The 17,354-nt window shown below is 37.2% G+C and overlaps 1 protein-coding gene and 1 non-coding gene across 2 annotated transcripts in view; both read left to right on the plus strand.

Annotated features, from left to right (window-relative positions):
- The first annotated feature begins 2,850 nt into the window (after window positions 1-2,850).
- Window positions 2,851-2,957, plus strand: LOC126955803 (U6 spliceosomal RNA). The gene has a single exon (XR_007726097.1). It is a non-coding gene; the product is annotated as a U6 spliceosomal RNA (small nuclear RNA).
- A 10,090-nt stretch (window positions 2,958-13,047) lies between these two features.
- TNIP3 (TNFAIP3 interacting protein 3) overlaps window positions 13,048-17,354 on the plus strand; it is a 51,374-nt gene continuing 47,067 nt past the window's right edge. Inside the window, exon 1 of the mRNA XM_050792646.1 lies at window positions 13,048-13,165. Coding sequence (XP_050648603.1) covers window positions 13,055-13,165 — 111 coding nt within the window. The 5' untranslated portion in view covers window positions 13,048-13,054. The remainder of the gene's footprint in view (window positions 13,166-17,354) is intronic.

Here is a 17,354-nt window from a genome sequence, read left to right on the forward strand (position 1 = left end):
AGTGAGACTTGCTGTTGCTGTCAAGTAATCTAACTTACCCAGTTTTAGGAATTTGTCTTCGAGCCTTTGTATAGCTGCATTACTACAAATACTAGATTTGCTTTTATGTCAATCGTATAAAGAGGATTATGAAGAACAACAAACAATTTTATTCCAAATAACTTTTAATTTCCTGGTCTCTCACATTGTCATGACCCTTGTTAATTCTCATCTGAATTCGATTGTTTGACATGGTATAATAAACAAAGAACCCAATGTTTTTGGTATTTCACCTGTGAAAAAATGGTCCACTCTCTATACTCAGAAATAAATAAACAAGGTCTGTAATACTTGGGTTTTATAACTTTTCTAGCCAAAGGTAATGCTGTGATATAATTCCATTTTAATCCATGTGATGCTGTCTGATGTCAAGGCTCATACCACTGTTGTTTAAAGAATAATTTTAAAAATTCCCTTATATGCACATTTCTTCCTTCTATAATCTCATCTAAAATTATGAGCATACAGACAGACAGTTGATTTTTAAGGTGTATGGGGGTTACACAAAGAGGTTTTTAAAAAATATCTATTGACTTAATTGAGAACTCTTTTTTTTTTTTTAATTTGCTTTTCGCCCAGGCTGCAGTGAAGTGGCACAATCTTGGCTCACTGCAACCTCTGCTTCCGGGGTTCAAGCAATTCTCCTGCCTCAGCCTCCTGAGTAGCTGGGATTACAGCCACCCGCCACCATGCCAGACTAATTTTTGTAATTTTAGTAGAGAGAGAGTTTTGCCATTTTGACCAGGCTGGTCTCAAACTTCTGATCTCAAGTGATCCACCTACCTTGGCCTCCCAGAGTTCTAGTATTGCAGGTGTGAGCCACTGCACCCTGCTGAGAAGAAGTGTGTGTGTGTGCACTTTTTTTTTTCTGTTGTTCATGGATGTTAGCACTGACTCACATTTCCAAAGGCAGGCTTCTATAATCTGAGGATTCTAACTGAGCCTATTTGTTTATTATGAGAAGTCCACAGGGAGGTGAAATGCCAGCCATTAAAGAGAGCAAAGATGAAGACACTGAAGGTTTAGGGGTTTTGTTTGTTTCATGTTTTTTACTATTTGAATTTTGAATATTATAGTGGGAGTATTTCATTTCATTTTCTAGAATCCTTGGGCTAGAACATGCCATCACAGTAATATGATGCACACAAATGCTCTTCCTCCACATCCTTTTAGAAAAACAAAACAAAAACTAAATCATCTTAGTTGCTTTGGTTAGCACTAATTTTGTAAACCCCAGGAAAGATTTATTGGTTTGCATCTTAGTTCCTGCTACATAATGAAATGCTAATTTCATTTTTATAAAATAATTTCTACATTGAGCAAAAGATAATTTTAAGTATCAAATCAGATCTTATTTTGTAGGTTTAATATTTTAATTGCTTTTTTGCACTTATAAAATAATTTTAAACTTATCAAAAATTTTTACAAAGTGCACAAAAATATTTTTTCCTCAGCCGTTTGGAAATAAGTTACCACTGGAAGTTTAAAGTCTGTTCTGTGAGAAAGAAAAAAATTTAAAAAGGTACCCACTGGATGATTTAGTCTGCATGTCCTATCAACAAGGACATACCACAAGATAACCATCAAAATCAGAAAAAGAACATCGATAGAGTACTACATCTAATCCTCAAACCCCATTCAGGTTTTGCCAATTATCCTATTACTATCCTTTGCATAAAAAAGGCTTCAATCCAGGATCTTACATTACATTTAGTTTTCATAAATTTTAGTCTCTTACAATCTAAGTCAGTTTCTCAGTCTTGGCTTAACGTTCATGACCTGACACTCTAGAAGATTATAGGCTTGATCTTCTCTAGAATGTCTCTCAATATTCTTTTGGCTAATGTTTCTTTGTAATTAGATTCAGATTTTATAATTTCGGCAAGAATATCACAGATGTGGAACTTTTTTAATGCATCTTAACATATGATCATAGTTTGGCTTTTTCTCATTACAGGTGATTTTAACCTTGATCATTTGATTAAAGTGGTACCTGCCAAGATTCCTCAATGTAACGTTATTCTTTTATATTTCCCCTAGTATTCACTACATACTTGGTGGTGGGAGTATGAAATTATGTAACGATCCCATTTCTTATCAAATTTTCAGCCACCAGTTTTAGCATCTATTGATACTTCTTACTGAGATTATTACTATGATGGTTGTCAAATAATGATTTTCTAATGGGATAACGTTCTCTACACTTATCAGCAGGCATTCTCATGTAAAGAAAAGCCTTTTCTTATCCCCATTTATGTTTATTTTAACATTTGCATCAGTATAGGTTAATAATTCCTACTTTATTTGATGAGTTATAATATATTCTTATAATTACATATTTTGATGTTGAAAGTATGCCATATTTGATCAATTCTTTGAATTCTTCCTAATTTCTGGCACAAAAAGAAATTCCAGGCTCATCAATTTCACATCCATATGAAGATCACAAAAGAAGAGAATGAATATGAATTTTTGCAATTTTTTATAAAAATCAGCTTACATATGACAACGTACTGTCTCTTCTCATCTCTGATAGCATGTCCCAATCCTTTTGTATAGCTGATAAAGCAGAAGTCACTTTTGGTCAGAGCCCTTGCATTAGTTTTGTTAGAGATGATAGGAAATATTCTGAATCAAATCATGATCGGTTGTTATTATGTATAGGGTCATTCTATGTCTATAAAATGAGAACTGTTTCTGAAAAGCTTCTACAGAGCATATAGGAGGAAAGTTATTGGATATAAGTCTATTATATAAATGTCCAACAACAATTGCAACTTAAAAACCAACTTTATTAAGGAAGAAATAATTGTGCTCACTTCAGCAGCACATATACTAAAATTGGAAGAATACAGAGGCGATTAGCACAACCTACATGCAAGGATGCAATGCAAATTTGTGAAGCATTACATATTTTTTAAAAGGAAAATAAAAGAAATAATTTTTATCAAAAGTTTTAACATAAATGAGACAAAGGAAATGAGCTATAATTATTACTGACATGTACACCACACATTCTCTATACTCATGCCGCCTCTCCTGAATTCAAAATTCAAAATGAAAACCTTGGGGAAAAGTGCAAGCAACCTCAGAAACTATTTTCGACCTGAACTGAGTGCAGAGTGCCCTCTAGAGGCATCATTAAGTCAGTGCAATCTTTCCAACGGCAGATGAACTGAAGCTCCATAGAAGCTTTTCAGAAGCAGTTCTCGTCAAATAGGTAGAATTACCCTACACATGATAAGTGATCATGATTTGTTTCAGCATATTTTGTACCATCTCAAACAAAACTAATGCAAAGGATCTGACAAAAAGTGGCTTGGGCTTTATCAGCTACATGAAAGGATTGGGAACGTGCCATCGGAGATGAGAAGGTACGTTAACGCTGTCCTATGACATTTTGTAAGCTGTTATGACGTCTTCCAAATATTTCACGCAGGAAGAATGTCTTCAGAAATTCATTCCGCTATTTCTTAATATTCTTTAACACCCACAGACAGTTCAGGCGTCGATTGAGATTGGCAAACTGCTGCAGCGGTCAGACTTGACTTGGCTCGGCGTCTTCTTTGTGTATGCACAGGCGCTCAAAAGACTCTGGTGACGTAGAATCAAAACTTGTAATCATGTCTTGAAAGGAAATTCCAATACAGATGTGAAAAGAATGCACATTTAAACTGTTGTTTCAAATAAATGTCATATAATGATTAAATAGGTAATGCATTTCTATTATAAAATTTTTAGACAGCTCTTAAGTATATGGTATCTAAATGACTTAATATGCCAGATATAGTCATAAAAATTATGTCTTTTTCACCACCTTTGTCATAATTTCTGAAGAATTTGAATAAAATTATTTTTAGCAATGGCTGTGTCTTAAAGAAAAAAGTCCTTTCAAATATTTATCCCAATGAAACTCAGCCTTAACAATATTGGTTTGAGTTAAGAGAATAATTTTAAGATAGTAGTGTTTTGTTATATGATAATAATCTTTACTTAAATACATAGTTAATAAATAACAGTGAGATACTAGGGAAAGTTATTAGACATGACTCAAAATTTAGTCTTCTCATATTCCTAGAGAATGTCACAAGTTGGAATGGTACCTGTCTAAAATTCAGGTAGAGATTTGAGAGAAACATTTTGATGAGTTAAAGGACAACTGTAGTTGACATGGGATGTGGTTACATGAGGTGAATGTGTAAGATATAACTTATGTACTCTACTTCATTTTGCAACATAGACACAACTGTAAAATACATCATTTAAATGTTCTTGTTGAAATGCCTACTTCCAAGAACATTAACAATAAAATACATAATTTTTCTGTGCATGTATAGCCAGTTTAACTTTGTTCTCCACCAGGGGTTTATCAATAGATCCATCTGAGTGTATTTCTACTGTAGAATAGTGGTGCAAAAGCACTAACAGGTGATACAAATGTTAGATCAAGTACCAACTTTTTCTTCACCTAAATATAGGGGCTCAGCCTTGTTCATAAACTTGATTAGGAGCTATGTTTCCTATTCTCTAAATCTTTGTGCACTCCTTATAGTCTCTACTTCTTCAAGAAAATAGAGTTTCAAATAAATAAAAATAACCTTACTAATAGCATGCCATACTAAAATAATAACAATAACAGCAACAACAACAACAAAAACAAGGAAGCTTTTCTCTGTTGACCCATAATGCTATTAAGCTGTGTTCTTCCTATGTCCCTATCAGAGGGTAAATTTCGTGTAATTTTCAGCTTTGGAATAAAGGGTAGTGAGAGTAACAGTGTTTGACCCTCTTCTTAGTTTTGTCCTTTCTCTCTACTAGGGTCCTTGCTCTCTGGAGAGAAGATCACATCTTAGCATAACTTGGTCTTCCAGGCTTACCTTAACCATGAAATCTAATGTGACATCATTTTTCTTTGAACTTTTATGAAGAAACTCTCTGAGAGTTTGTTCGGGGAGTATTGAGCTCAACACTTACCTTTGGTTAAGGTTCTACCCTTATTCATATTTCTTTCGAGTATTGGCCTGACTATAGCTTTAATTCCAGGGAACTTGGGAAGGACTTCCGAACTCCAGTATACCTCCAGATCCCTGCTCACTGACATTGACATTCTATGGCTTGTAACAGACAGGCGTGTCCCCTGTTACGCTACTCAACTGTTAAGACTTTGTGAGCCCCTTTTCCCAGAAGTGGATTTACTGAGGCTGAGAAGGAAAGACATAATATGGATAAGTTAGAGTTCATCTGAAGAAGACAGGGGACCAGCTTGCACAGTACTTTTTAATGGGAGCTTTTCCTTTTCTAATTCAGATCTAATTATTCTTGTCAATTTACTCTCTTGTCAAATACTTAATAATCACTGTGAGGCTCTGAAAAATACAATGATTAGCAGGCTAAACCTGTCTCTGCCTTCATGAAGTTTATAATCCAAAGGATACTGAATGTGAGTAAACACGCCAGGCAAAAAGGCCGAGATATGCATGTTTCAGAATATCTTCTGTTAAAACACTGTGTTTTCAAAAGCTCTATATTCAGTTTTAGTCTGTCACTCTGTTTTGTGAATGAGATTGTTTCACCCATGCAGAGCAGTCCCAAGAAGAAGGCCAAACCTATGACTGCAGGATGCCTGTAGGAGGATGTGGTTTCTACAGAACTCTGTTCAGTCCTAACCTCTCGCTGGGGCTAGCACCAGCACCTGAAGCCACGCTCTATCTCTACTCCAAACTGGCTCCTCTGCCTGCACGGTGCTCCTAGGCACAGCCACAAGAGGTTTGGATCAGGTTTGTGGCATAAGTATAGTGACCTGGCACATCACAAAAGCAGGGAGGAAATAAACAAGGAGCCAGCCAAGAATGCAGATTGAGGGCAATAATAGTGCCCAGGTTTATAAGAAACATCCCCCACCCCATTCTCTGGGCTTTTATTTCAGACATGCGAATACAATTCTTCGATATCTATTTAAATTTTTAAACCACATAGCCTTGGGTAAAACTTTAGAAATGTTCCTTCTTGTCCGAGGACAGTGTTACTTTCAAAATTCTCTGAGCAAACCCTCTCTCTCTACTACACTCTTAAGCCACAACTGTTAATATTTCCAATTACTAAAATAATTAAGACACCTGAACTCAGTCGTCTAAAACACATATACACAGAGTAATTTATGAGTCACTTGTTTCTTCCCAAAATCACCAGGAGCATACTTAGAGTACTAATCATAACAACAAAAAGTAAAACCTAAAAATTACTGCTTGATTAGCATCTTTTAGAGAACACTTCTCATTCTGGGTCACATGGATTCCTGATGTTTAAACATCTGTAAGCATTTCCATTATAGAAGAATCTCCTGTCAATTCTTCCTTTTCTCGTATTTGAAGATGAGCTTTGTTCTCCAGGGTCTTTCCTGAAAATAATGGTTTATGACATAAGATCAAAGCAGAAAATGTGACCTTGGCAATAGACTGGGAAGAAATATGGCATTTGAGGTGGGCGAGTGTTCGGAGGAAGAAAGAACACTAACATCCTAAATTCTTATTCTGGCTTTGCTGTCTATTACTTAGCCCCACTGAGCCTCATTTATTTGTTATGTTAATGCAGGAGGTCAATTAAATGATTTTCAAGTTATTTCTAAGATTGTGGTTATATGTTTTTTCTACTGAATGTAATTATTTTCCTCTTGAATTTATACTTCTTGCCAATACTAACGAGGCAACCATACCATGTAACCACAAAAACCAAGTCTCGTGGTTTGGGTTGCATGCTCACCAGGCATCATTAGTGTCGACTCGAAATTCAATAGTATTAAAGTACTGATATCCAGGGGTGTTATGGTATAATTTACAAAAAGTTAAATATATGACACTCATGCAAACCTAAAATGAACCCTTGTCCAAGGTTTTATTCAATGCATTAATTAATAAGATATCCTCAAACAGAAGACAGCTCATTTCAGAAGCATTTGAGGAGCTGGGTATTTATAGGCAATTTAGTAGAGAAGTGTTAGAATAAGATGGTTAGATACAAAACTGCCAAACAAGGCAGTAAACCGTAACCTTTTAGATTATCTTCTCCACCAGATAAGATTCTACAAGTTAATGGTATTTATGCTCTCATCAACTAGTACAATTTAAATAAACAAAATTTAGATGAACTCATTAAACAATGTCATTCAACAACATATTGGACCCTTTAGATAACTTATTGGAGACTTCCGTACTGGAGACCTTTGAACAAGTAACAAAAATATGGGGGCTCCAAATATAGCTGAAAATCATTGATCTCTTCCTGTGTCCTCTCTGGCTGCTCACAGAGACTACAGGGCAGATCGCTATTTCCCAATGTTAGTCTGGGAAAAACAGTTCACAATAATACAGAACTCAGGGGAAAGTCTGTTTTTGTTTGTTTGTTTGTTTGTTTTTTAAGTTTCATTGTCAAATTGGTGAAACCTACTATCCTATTGATAAAATCTAATTCATATTAATATCATTTCTATTTCATTTCTATGTTGATTTATTCTTGTGAGTGAAGGGCAGGAAGGAAGGAGATTTCTGTCCATGTCAGTTTAAAATAAGCTGTGAAGAAGCCAACACCCAACCGGTATTTACTGAATTTCATTGATTTCTGTCACCCTCACCTCAAACTCTTAGCCTAGTAATATTCCCTCCATCATTCTCTGTTCATTTATAATTTAGTAAACAGGCTCCCTTAAATCAAGATTTTAGTAATAGTATTTGGTTCAAAGAGTCATTGCTGAATTTTTATAACTCCTGTGTGGTTAAAAAAAAAAGGAAGGAAAGAAAACATAATAAAAGTGTACTCTTAGACCCAAAAAAGTAGTCACTAGTGAAAATAACTAAAGTTGGGTCAGGGCTTTTAAGCTTTTTAGAGGTCCAGAACTTGCTAGAGACCCTATCTTCAGGAAGAGACGATAGACACATAACACACATATTATTTTGTATTTAATTTGGTTGAATCCCATCCATGGACTTTGGTCAAAAATATAAGATAGACGTGATCCCTATATCTTATCTCCCAAGCCTCTCCGAACATCTGACTTGACAAATCAGCTACATTTCAGTTGGAGGGACCTATAGTTGTTTTCTTTAGAACTAGAGCAGAAATGCCTGGCAAAATGGAAAACCTAAAACAAATTCTTTGGAAATAACACAGCCCTCCATGGTCCTGCTGTATTAACAATTGCTGAGCTCACTAAGACCCCAGATGTAGAGTAAAAAAGTCACAAGCTTCAGCATGAACTCTTACCCTGCTCTTCATGAGTCAAGTGAGCTGGGAGAAGGTGTCTAGCCTCACTGCTTATCCTCATTGACGCTCAAGCTTCCTATCTGAAAAATATGTGTGAGTAAGAGGTAGGGCCCAGAGCAGAGATCATTGGAGCCGTAACTCTCAATCAGTTGAGCAGATTCTTGGAACAGATCCCAAGGTGGGGACAACTATGTACCCATGGAACTAATGCAAGGATTATATAGGATCTGTTCTATTGGTGTTTAAAAGTTTGGTAGGGTGTTTTTTTGTTGTTGTTGTTTTACCCTAATGCAAACCTCAGGTCATAGTGTTGTATTATGAGCACAATACTGTTGGATGCGATTATTAAGTGATCTCAAGAAAAAAGGAGGATTTTTCAACTTTAATTCTGCCTCTCGATTGTCAGAATGTTGAGCTTTATAGGAAAAAATGAACTCTGGTAAGTACTTTCTTCTGTGAAATAAATCTAGGTCAAATTGAAATTTATGAAACATAATGAATTTCACTAATGTAAAATATTTTCATGTACAAATTCCTACATTAATTAAAGAATAACCTAAAAGGTTTCCTAAGAATATTATAAAGCCCAAATAGGTGACATAATTCTCATTTATTTGAAGTGTGACTAAACTTCTTGAGTATATTTTGAACCCAGTGAATATTTTTTGTACTTTTCTTTATGGTGGTATACTAAATTTATGGCTCCTGCTTTCCAAACTTGTTTGTTAGAATGTTTGGTAACTATTCCAGACCCTCAGAATAATAACAATAGCATCAATCACTGAGCATCTATGGCATGCCTGGCACTGTGCTAAGCATTGTACATATGGCATCATTAATCCTACTGACAGCCTCACAGTATTACGTTGTTTTCCTCTGTTTACAAAACAGGCCAAAAAGGTTCACAGATGCTAAAGGACTTACGCTAGATCCCACTGTTGTGTTCAACTCTAAAAGTGTGTTGATTTTCTCCTGCATCACAATGCTTCTTTCAGAGGGTTCATATGCAAGTTCTGAGGCATATTCATTATAGTGACAGTGACAATGTCAATCATATTGGCAATGAGAAAAGACAGTAAGTGCAAGTCCTTACTGTGCTACAATCCCCGGAGCTCCACCCCTCCTGTGTCCTTTCCGTTCCCAGCTGGATTCCTGAGTGCTCGAAGCCTATCCTTCCCACAGTGGTCAACACTGACACCCACTCTCTCCATAGGTGTGACCAAAGCCCCCCATGTGTGGTCACTTCCATATAGTTCTCTTTTTTTTGCTGCCAATTCATCTCTTTCTGTAGTGGTCAAAGTCAGTGAAGCTATAGTCACCACGCTGAGTCTCACTGTGCACCAAGCCCAGAAAACCACTATCCTCATGAGGGCCCCTCCCTCTTTGGTTGTGGTCCTGAGGGATGTGTGCTGAACCGGGCTCACATGAGAGGACGCAGGGTCCCAGTTCTGAGGCTGACCCTTCACCACTCTGTCCAAATGAAGTGGGAACAGTAACTGCTGGCTTCTAACACGCTTGCCACTGAAGTTGAAACAATTTGAACAGTGATGACTGCATGTGATTATTTCTGTGAAAAGTCAGTATCTTGCAATGATGGATACTCAATTGTTGTTTAATATCAAAGAACACATATAATACAAGTAAAAAAGAACAAGGTAGCCTTGAGGGCGATACCAGCTGAGCTTGAGTGTCCATTCTGAAGCTGCTGCTAGTGTTTCCTTGCTTACTGATTTGTGTTTTGACTTTATCAGTCCCATGAGTTTGAGTTTATTTACATACATTTTAGATAAGCTCTTAATTTATTCGTTAGATTTGAGTTAATAATTAGGTATTTTGAGTTAAATCTCATCCTGTTGTTATACTTATTCAATAACAAATCCTTATTGACGTCCTACTGTGTGCTAAGAGACGGAGCAGTGAATAAACACAGACAAAGGCCTTTCTTCTTTCCTGGGACATAGATGGAGCAAGGGAGAAGAAAAATAAACAAATATGAAATCAAAATAATAATAAAATTCGAAGAAGAAAATAGAACAGAATTAAGGGACAATAGTGATGGGGCTGAGAAAGCTAGTTCAGATAGGTTAGTCAGCAGAGGCTTTTGTGATAAAGTGACATTTGAGCTTGCACTGAATGAAGTGGGAGAGCAAGTTTAGCAGAGGAAGTGCAAACGCCAAGGCCTGGAGTGGGAACTGCTTGGCATGTTCCATAAAGTTTGACGATGCAAACGTGTCTGGAGGAAAGACAGCAGGAAGGAAGAGAGAGTAGAAGGTAAGATTAGAAAGCAAGAAAATGAGATCATTTGAGGACTTGTAGATCATGAGGAGTTTTATCTTCAAATGATCTTGCCTGAGATTGAAGTGGCTCAGTAACTTTTCTGTCACAGAGGGATGTGGTACCAGAAAGTCTTGTGGTACTCGGCAGGCAAGTCTGGTTCAGAATAGGTCCGAAAGCTGCCTCAGGAGCTTAACATTTAGACTAGTCAAATTCTGTTGCTATGTGGGAATCTAATTAACCTGAAGGACTTAGGACAGTTACCAAACAAATTTTGTGACTTTCCTCCTCACAGGTTTGTGGAAAACCCTGAAGATAGGTCCAAACTCATTGTTATGCATATGCAACCTTTTGCACCATGAAGGATTTACCGTAGACCCAGTAGCCCATATTTTACAATGGGATCGTACACGGCACATGATGTACAGACATTTCACAGCCTGAAAGAAACAATATAAATATGAAAGTCAAGGTGCATATGTAGGGATTTTTGATTTTAGATAACAGAAACCAAGCAAAGCTAGCTTTAAACATAATGCGAGAGAATTCATTATAACGACATGGAGTGTTTCCCAGAATCCAAAGGTTGGAAGGTAGTCAGACCTTAGAAGGGGCTGATTCTAAACTAGAAAATTGTCAGGACTCTCTCCATCTTTCAGCTCCACATTTCTCTACCCATATGCTTCATTCTCAGTTCACTCCAGACACGGAGGAGAATCCCACTGGCCAAACTGGGATCAGTTGTTTACTCTTAGTCCAATCAGTTATAACCAAAAGGCAAGTTCAAGTCATACCAATGGAGACATGGCTGTCAGAGCCTACTCCTGTGAGCCACTCTCAACGAAGGTGGTAGATTGAGCAGACAACCCTAGCAACCTCTGCCATACAGGCATTTGAATAGGCCGTTCATCTAGTTATTTATTTTATTTGGAGACAACTTTGAGAAGTACTCCTGCAAGAACTCCTCCCTCGATCCAAGGGGTTATTTTCAGGGGGTGAGATATGATGAGGCAGGCAAAAATATATATATATATTATATAATATATATTTGTATATGTAATATATATTTTATATATATGTAATTTTATATATAATATATATTTATATATAATATATATGTTATAAATAATATACATATAAAGAAAAAATCACACAATGCATTTTTCCTTGTGAGTTGTATTTTTAATGAGAAAATTTCTCCATTATACCAACATCGTATAAAGCAGTAGTCCCCAACCTTTTTGGCAGCAGGCACTGGTTTCATGGAAGACAGTTTTTTGATGGACTGGGGCAGGGGTAGGATGGTTTCAAGCACTTTACATTGATTGTGCACTGTATTGGTATTATTATTATATTGTAATATATAATGAAATAATTATATAACTCACCATAACGTAGAATCAGTGGGAGCCCTGAGCTTGTTTTTCTGCAACTAGATGGTCCCATCTGGGGGTGATGGGAAACAGTGACAGATTATTAGGCATTAGATTCTCATAAGGAGCAGGCAGCCTAGATCCCTCACATGTGCAGTTCACAATAAGGTTCACACAACCTAGACCCCTCACATGCGCAGTTCGCAATAGGGTTTGTGCTCCTATGAGAATCTAATGCCGCTGCTGATTTGACAGGAGGTGGAGCTCAGGGGGTAATGTGAGCCATGGGGAGGGGCTGTAAATACAGATGAAGCTTTGCTCACTTGCTTGCCTCTCACCTCCTGCTATGTGACCCAGTTTCTAACAGACCCCAGACTGGCAGTGGGGATTGGGGACCCCTGGTATAAAGGAAAAATAAAAATTTGATTTGAGTAGGAAGCTCTGGTTTAAATCTTGGTGTTATCAGCTAATGGTCATGTGACTGTGAGCAACTCCCTCTGAGAAGCAGCTGGACTAGATTCTCCTAAGGGGGCTACCAGATACTCTTCAGCTGTAATATATTATTTCCATTTGGTGGCAAGTAGCTGCTTAGGGATTTGTTTTCAGGTTAATTGAAGACATACAGCAAAAATGGTTGAGACAGGCTGTAGAATTCTATAGGTCTGAGTTTGATCTTGGCCCTGCCGATGCTTCAGTTTGATTTCACTTAAGTTAGTTAACTTCCTAAACTCAAGTTTACTTATCTGTCTAATGCAGGGGACAGTGGCTACTTTAATAGGTTGCTGTGCACATTGGATAAGAAAATGCATGAAAGAGCCTAGCTCACTGTGAGTGTTTGGTTCAATTCTTGCCATTTTTCTCAGACTGAAAATTCCTAAACTTGTCCGTATCTTCCTTTGTAAGAGAAAATTAAACTCTAATGCTCTTTCAAAGTGCTCTCATGGCATGCACTAATGAAAACATAATGAGATTAGAGTTTAGGAGATCGTAGAGAAGTATCATACATAAATAACACCTCCATGTCATCCATAAGCTCACTCTACACCTGAATAATTTTTAATTACCTTTGTATAACGTAACTTTCTCATGTCTTTCTGGGCAGATGTGAAAGCATGGAGCTGGACAAAAAAATCCAGGATCTGATTGAGAGAAATGCTTCTCCTCATCCAAAAGGGTTCACCCCACAGGCCATGCCAACTCACAGAAATCTGTGTTCTCCGAGGGTAAGAAAACACCTTTTTTCTCCTTATCTCGATTACCCTTCAGCAGTTTATTCACCAAGAAGAATTTGCGGGGACAGTCCCCAAGTCATTTACAGTCAGTCATGTACTTCCTTGTCAGCTGAGAGGATAAAGTAAAGCAGTATAAAACTTCTCTCACACAGCCACTTCCTGTTACTAAAGAAATTCTTCAGCAGAAGAATTTGCTGGCACTTTCCGGTTTAAAGTGTCCAGGCAGCTGTGACTACAAGAAGGTGAGGAGATCATGCTACTAGAAAGAATGTTTAATGCAGGGATAACTCTCTTCTGGGAGGAAGTAACCCATTTTAAGTAAACCTGTTTAAATTGGGTTACCAAAATCAGCACAACTCATGTCAATGATTTTTTGTAGTCGTTTTTGTTTCATTTTGTATTTTTGTAAGAAAAAGCAAGATTTCACTGATTAAAGAAAGGAGTTGTTTGACTTTGAACTTCCACTTGTTTCAGGGTATTTGTCTATGGTGCTTTATATAAGCAAATAAAATTCAAGGGTAGGCTCAAGCTAGGAATTTTACAGATGACTTTCTTGACATACATCCTATGACAACATGAACTCTTAAACTCTAGTCCTCCCAATTAAAAACTATCTTTCATGATTCTTACTTAAAAAAAAAAAAAAATCTAATGTGAGTAGTTTGAGAGCATGGCTGGCATTTTAAAAAGTAATTTATACTTCTTTTTAACAATAACATTAGTTCTTCTTTCTAAAGAAGTTCTTACTCAGTGTAGAAAATGTATATGGATAAACACAGAAAACTATAAAAATCATGTAGAGACAGATTTGCTGTGGAGATAATGGAGCATGGGCTCCCTTAAACAAATATTTACTTTTATAACTAATTTGCATCCATAAATTTGTTTCTTTTTTCCTTTAAAGGAAATCACAGAATTGTATAGGCCTCAGGCTTCACTAAACATAGAACTGCCTCTGAAACCACTAGTAAGCTCACCACCTATAGAGACCATCTCTTAGCATTTGGGATATCTCTGTCTTTTACAGACACACACACACACACACACACACACACCTGTCTTGTTAACTTACCCTTTTCACTTAATATGCTGTGGATACTCCTGTACCTCTTTTTTTCATTCATGTCATGAACAATGTTGTGTGCTTTCTGCATTTAGTCACTTTTTCCTGTTTAAAAACTTACTTCTTCCTTAACAGGTTGTCTTTATGTTTGGAGTTACCGATGAATGTGTACTAATGGTTAAGAGGTCAAATAAGACCTCTTCTGTTTTCTTTTGCTCTTCTCATCCCAACTCCAAGCCCTCACATATACACCTCTAACTCTCAACTAGAAATTTATTCCTTCATGAAAATGTGTGCTTTTTCCAGCCACCTTCTTGTCTAACTCCAGAAAGAAATTTCATGGTGATAATATCAATTCCCTCTGGTACCCTCATCCTCATATCCTCTCATTATCATCCTCTAAGACCCATTTGCTCATGACTGACCTCCTTGCAATTCTGTTCATTCATCTTCTTGTCATCCTTTACATGATAAAAACCTCTTCTACATCCTTATTACCATCCTCTTAGCTACAGGTTATGTCTCCTTTTGGACTTCACTGAAACTTGTGTCTCTCTCTCTAAGACATTGATTCTCCTATGACCTCATTGAGGAAATTTGCTTGTTCTCCTGCAGTTCACACTTCCAGGCAAAGGGCAGCAGATTCTTAGCTAATGTTTTCTATTTTCTTTGTGAAGTATGAGGTAAAGACATCTACAGAGACTGAGAGGGTGAGAGGTGAGACCCAAGGCTTCAGAGAATTGGGGAAGATATGAAATGACTGCTGGAAGGCAGGGAGACAGAAGAGATAAGTAAAACTAAAATGAGTCGCAGAGTAGTAGTGAGGACCGAGTTGAGTTTGAAAACCACCACTGTATGATAAGACCAATCACTTAACAGTGTAGGGGTTCCTGTATCTCCAATCTCTCCATCACCTCTCACCAGCTCAAAATATGTACCGTTCTCCTTCACTTCAAACATATATGAGACCTCATCTTCTTTTATGGGTAATGTTTGAACTCACTCTTACAAAACATAGCCAAGCTCATTGATCACAGCATCCAAAACTTTCCCTCTCCTATCACACCATTAATAACCTCTATCTGGATCAATCCAATCGTCATTTTGCATTTTACTTTTCACTTGTCTTCTTATTTGCATTTGACACTACTTAGTCTTTCAATTTCCTTAAAATGTCTTATTCCATTGACATCTATAATATTAATCCCTAGACACCCTCGCCACCCCTCCTTGCTTTTTTTCTCTGGTCTCTTCTTCTCACTCACCTTCACTGACTTCCCTTACGTCACCTACTTGTGCTACATTAGTGTTACTCAAGGATCTGTCCTGGGCTCATTAAACTACCAAACATATGACAATGACTCCAGACACATGTACTTACTAAACATGGAGTGCTTTTCTACATTTACTTTCTTTCCACTCAGTCTTTCCTGAAGTGAATTCAATATATTTCCTGCTATATCTGCTTGTCATCCCTCCCCCACCCCAGACACTACACACACATTTTCTATGCTGGTGAGTGAATCACTAGGCACCCAGTCATCCAAATTTGGGGGAATCCTGAATTCCTTCAGGGCCACCATGCTGCACGACTCAGGTGGCACCATTCACAGAATAGTGCCATCTTTCCTTCACTCTGGACCTTCCCTAAGGGAAGATCTAATCTGCCTTCATTATATCTTTGGACTTTTTTCCTTTTCTTCATTTTATCAACATAGATCTTACTGATGTACTTAAAACCTAAAAGTGCTTAAAACTTAAAAGTAGATCTCTTTACATACATCATTGAATCCAAATGCCTTTGCATCATATATACATTCCTCCAAGATACAGCTTCTGCCACATTTAGAACAAAACATTAGAAGAAAGATGTAATACTTGTTGGGGTAAATACGTATTGGGGTAAATACTTTATTTTGTTTGTTACCTACAACAACACTTAAATATGTCTGTCTTTATCCACATTTTCCAGATGAGGAAACTAAGGTTCATAGAAATTTTAAAACACTGCCTAAATTCACAAAGTTGTATCAGGATAGAAAGCCAAGTTTGTACATATTTTTCCTGTAGTGTTTTAGTGTCTTCTATATATTCTGCTGCTTCCCAAAGTGCACCCTGTGTTCTAGCTACCAATAAGCCTTTAACAAACCATGAAGTTTCCTCTGCTGTCATTTCACATGCTGTTTACTCTTTCTGGAAATCCTTGCTTCCTTGCCCATTTGATGAACTGCCTTTTTTTAATCCCAATTCAAACCTTTCTTGTTTTGAAACCTTTTCACCCTCTCTAGTCCCACATGGCATTACTCAGCCCCCTCCCTGCTATGTCCTACTTCTTTATCTTCTTTATATGTCATTTATAGACTTCATCATTTTGCTTTTGTGATCACTTATGTATCTAAGTGTTTTCTCTCATATGAATTATGAGAGACTCATGGATTCCTTGATGATGGGGTATAAGTGTTCCATGAAGGTATAAAGTATCACAACATAGAATTTTCTAGAAAGCACCAGTAGTAAACAACTTGTTTGGTTTCATGAGACATGGTAACACTGAATATACAATTGATTTATTCCTATAATTCCTTTACAAATAGTTCTCAGAGTCTGCAGGGGAGTATAAAATGTACACTCAAGCTCAATCTCTCAGTTCTTGTATGGAAGCTGCCATTTGGTCTTACCCATCCTGGTGTCATGAAGTTACTGGCTGCGGAAAGTTTTCAGGTGCTCAAACTCCTTGCTTCTCAAAGTTTGCTGTACCACTCTCAGGAGCACCATTGGGTACCACTCACTATGCCAAGTGTGCTCAATGTGGAATATGTCTTCGAGAACTCAAAATGCAACCAAACACTATTGCTCTTGTGACCGAGGTGAAGAGACTTCTTCTTTTCCAAAATTAGCTTGCACTTCCAGTGTTTGCCGGAGGGTCACAGTCCTTTCAGTTTGTCCTTGTTCGAGTTTTAGCTGCTGTCTATTGAGCACCTACTCTTGGCCAGCATTTTGCAAAGTATTTCTATTCATTAGCCCATTTCATCTTTACCCCTCTATGGATGGGGAAACTGGAGTTCAATGCGGCTAAACAATTTTCTCATGATTGTACAGCTAAGGGGATTTAGATTC

Source organism: Macaca thibetana, chromosome 5, assembly GCF_024542745.1.
Source record: "Macaca thibetana thibetana isolate TM-01 chromosome 5, ASM2454274v1, whole genome shotgun sequence".
In the NCBI taxonomy this organism is placed as follows: Eukaryota; Metazoa; Chordata; class Mammalia; order Primates; family Cercopithecidae; genus Macaca; species Macaca thibetana.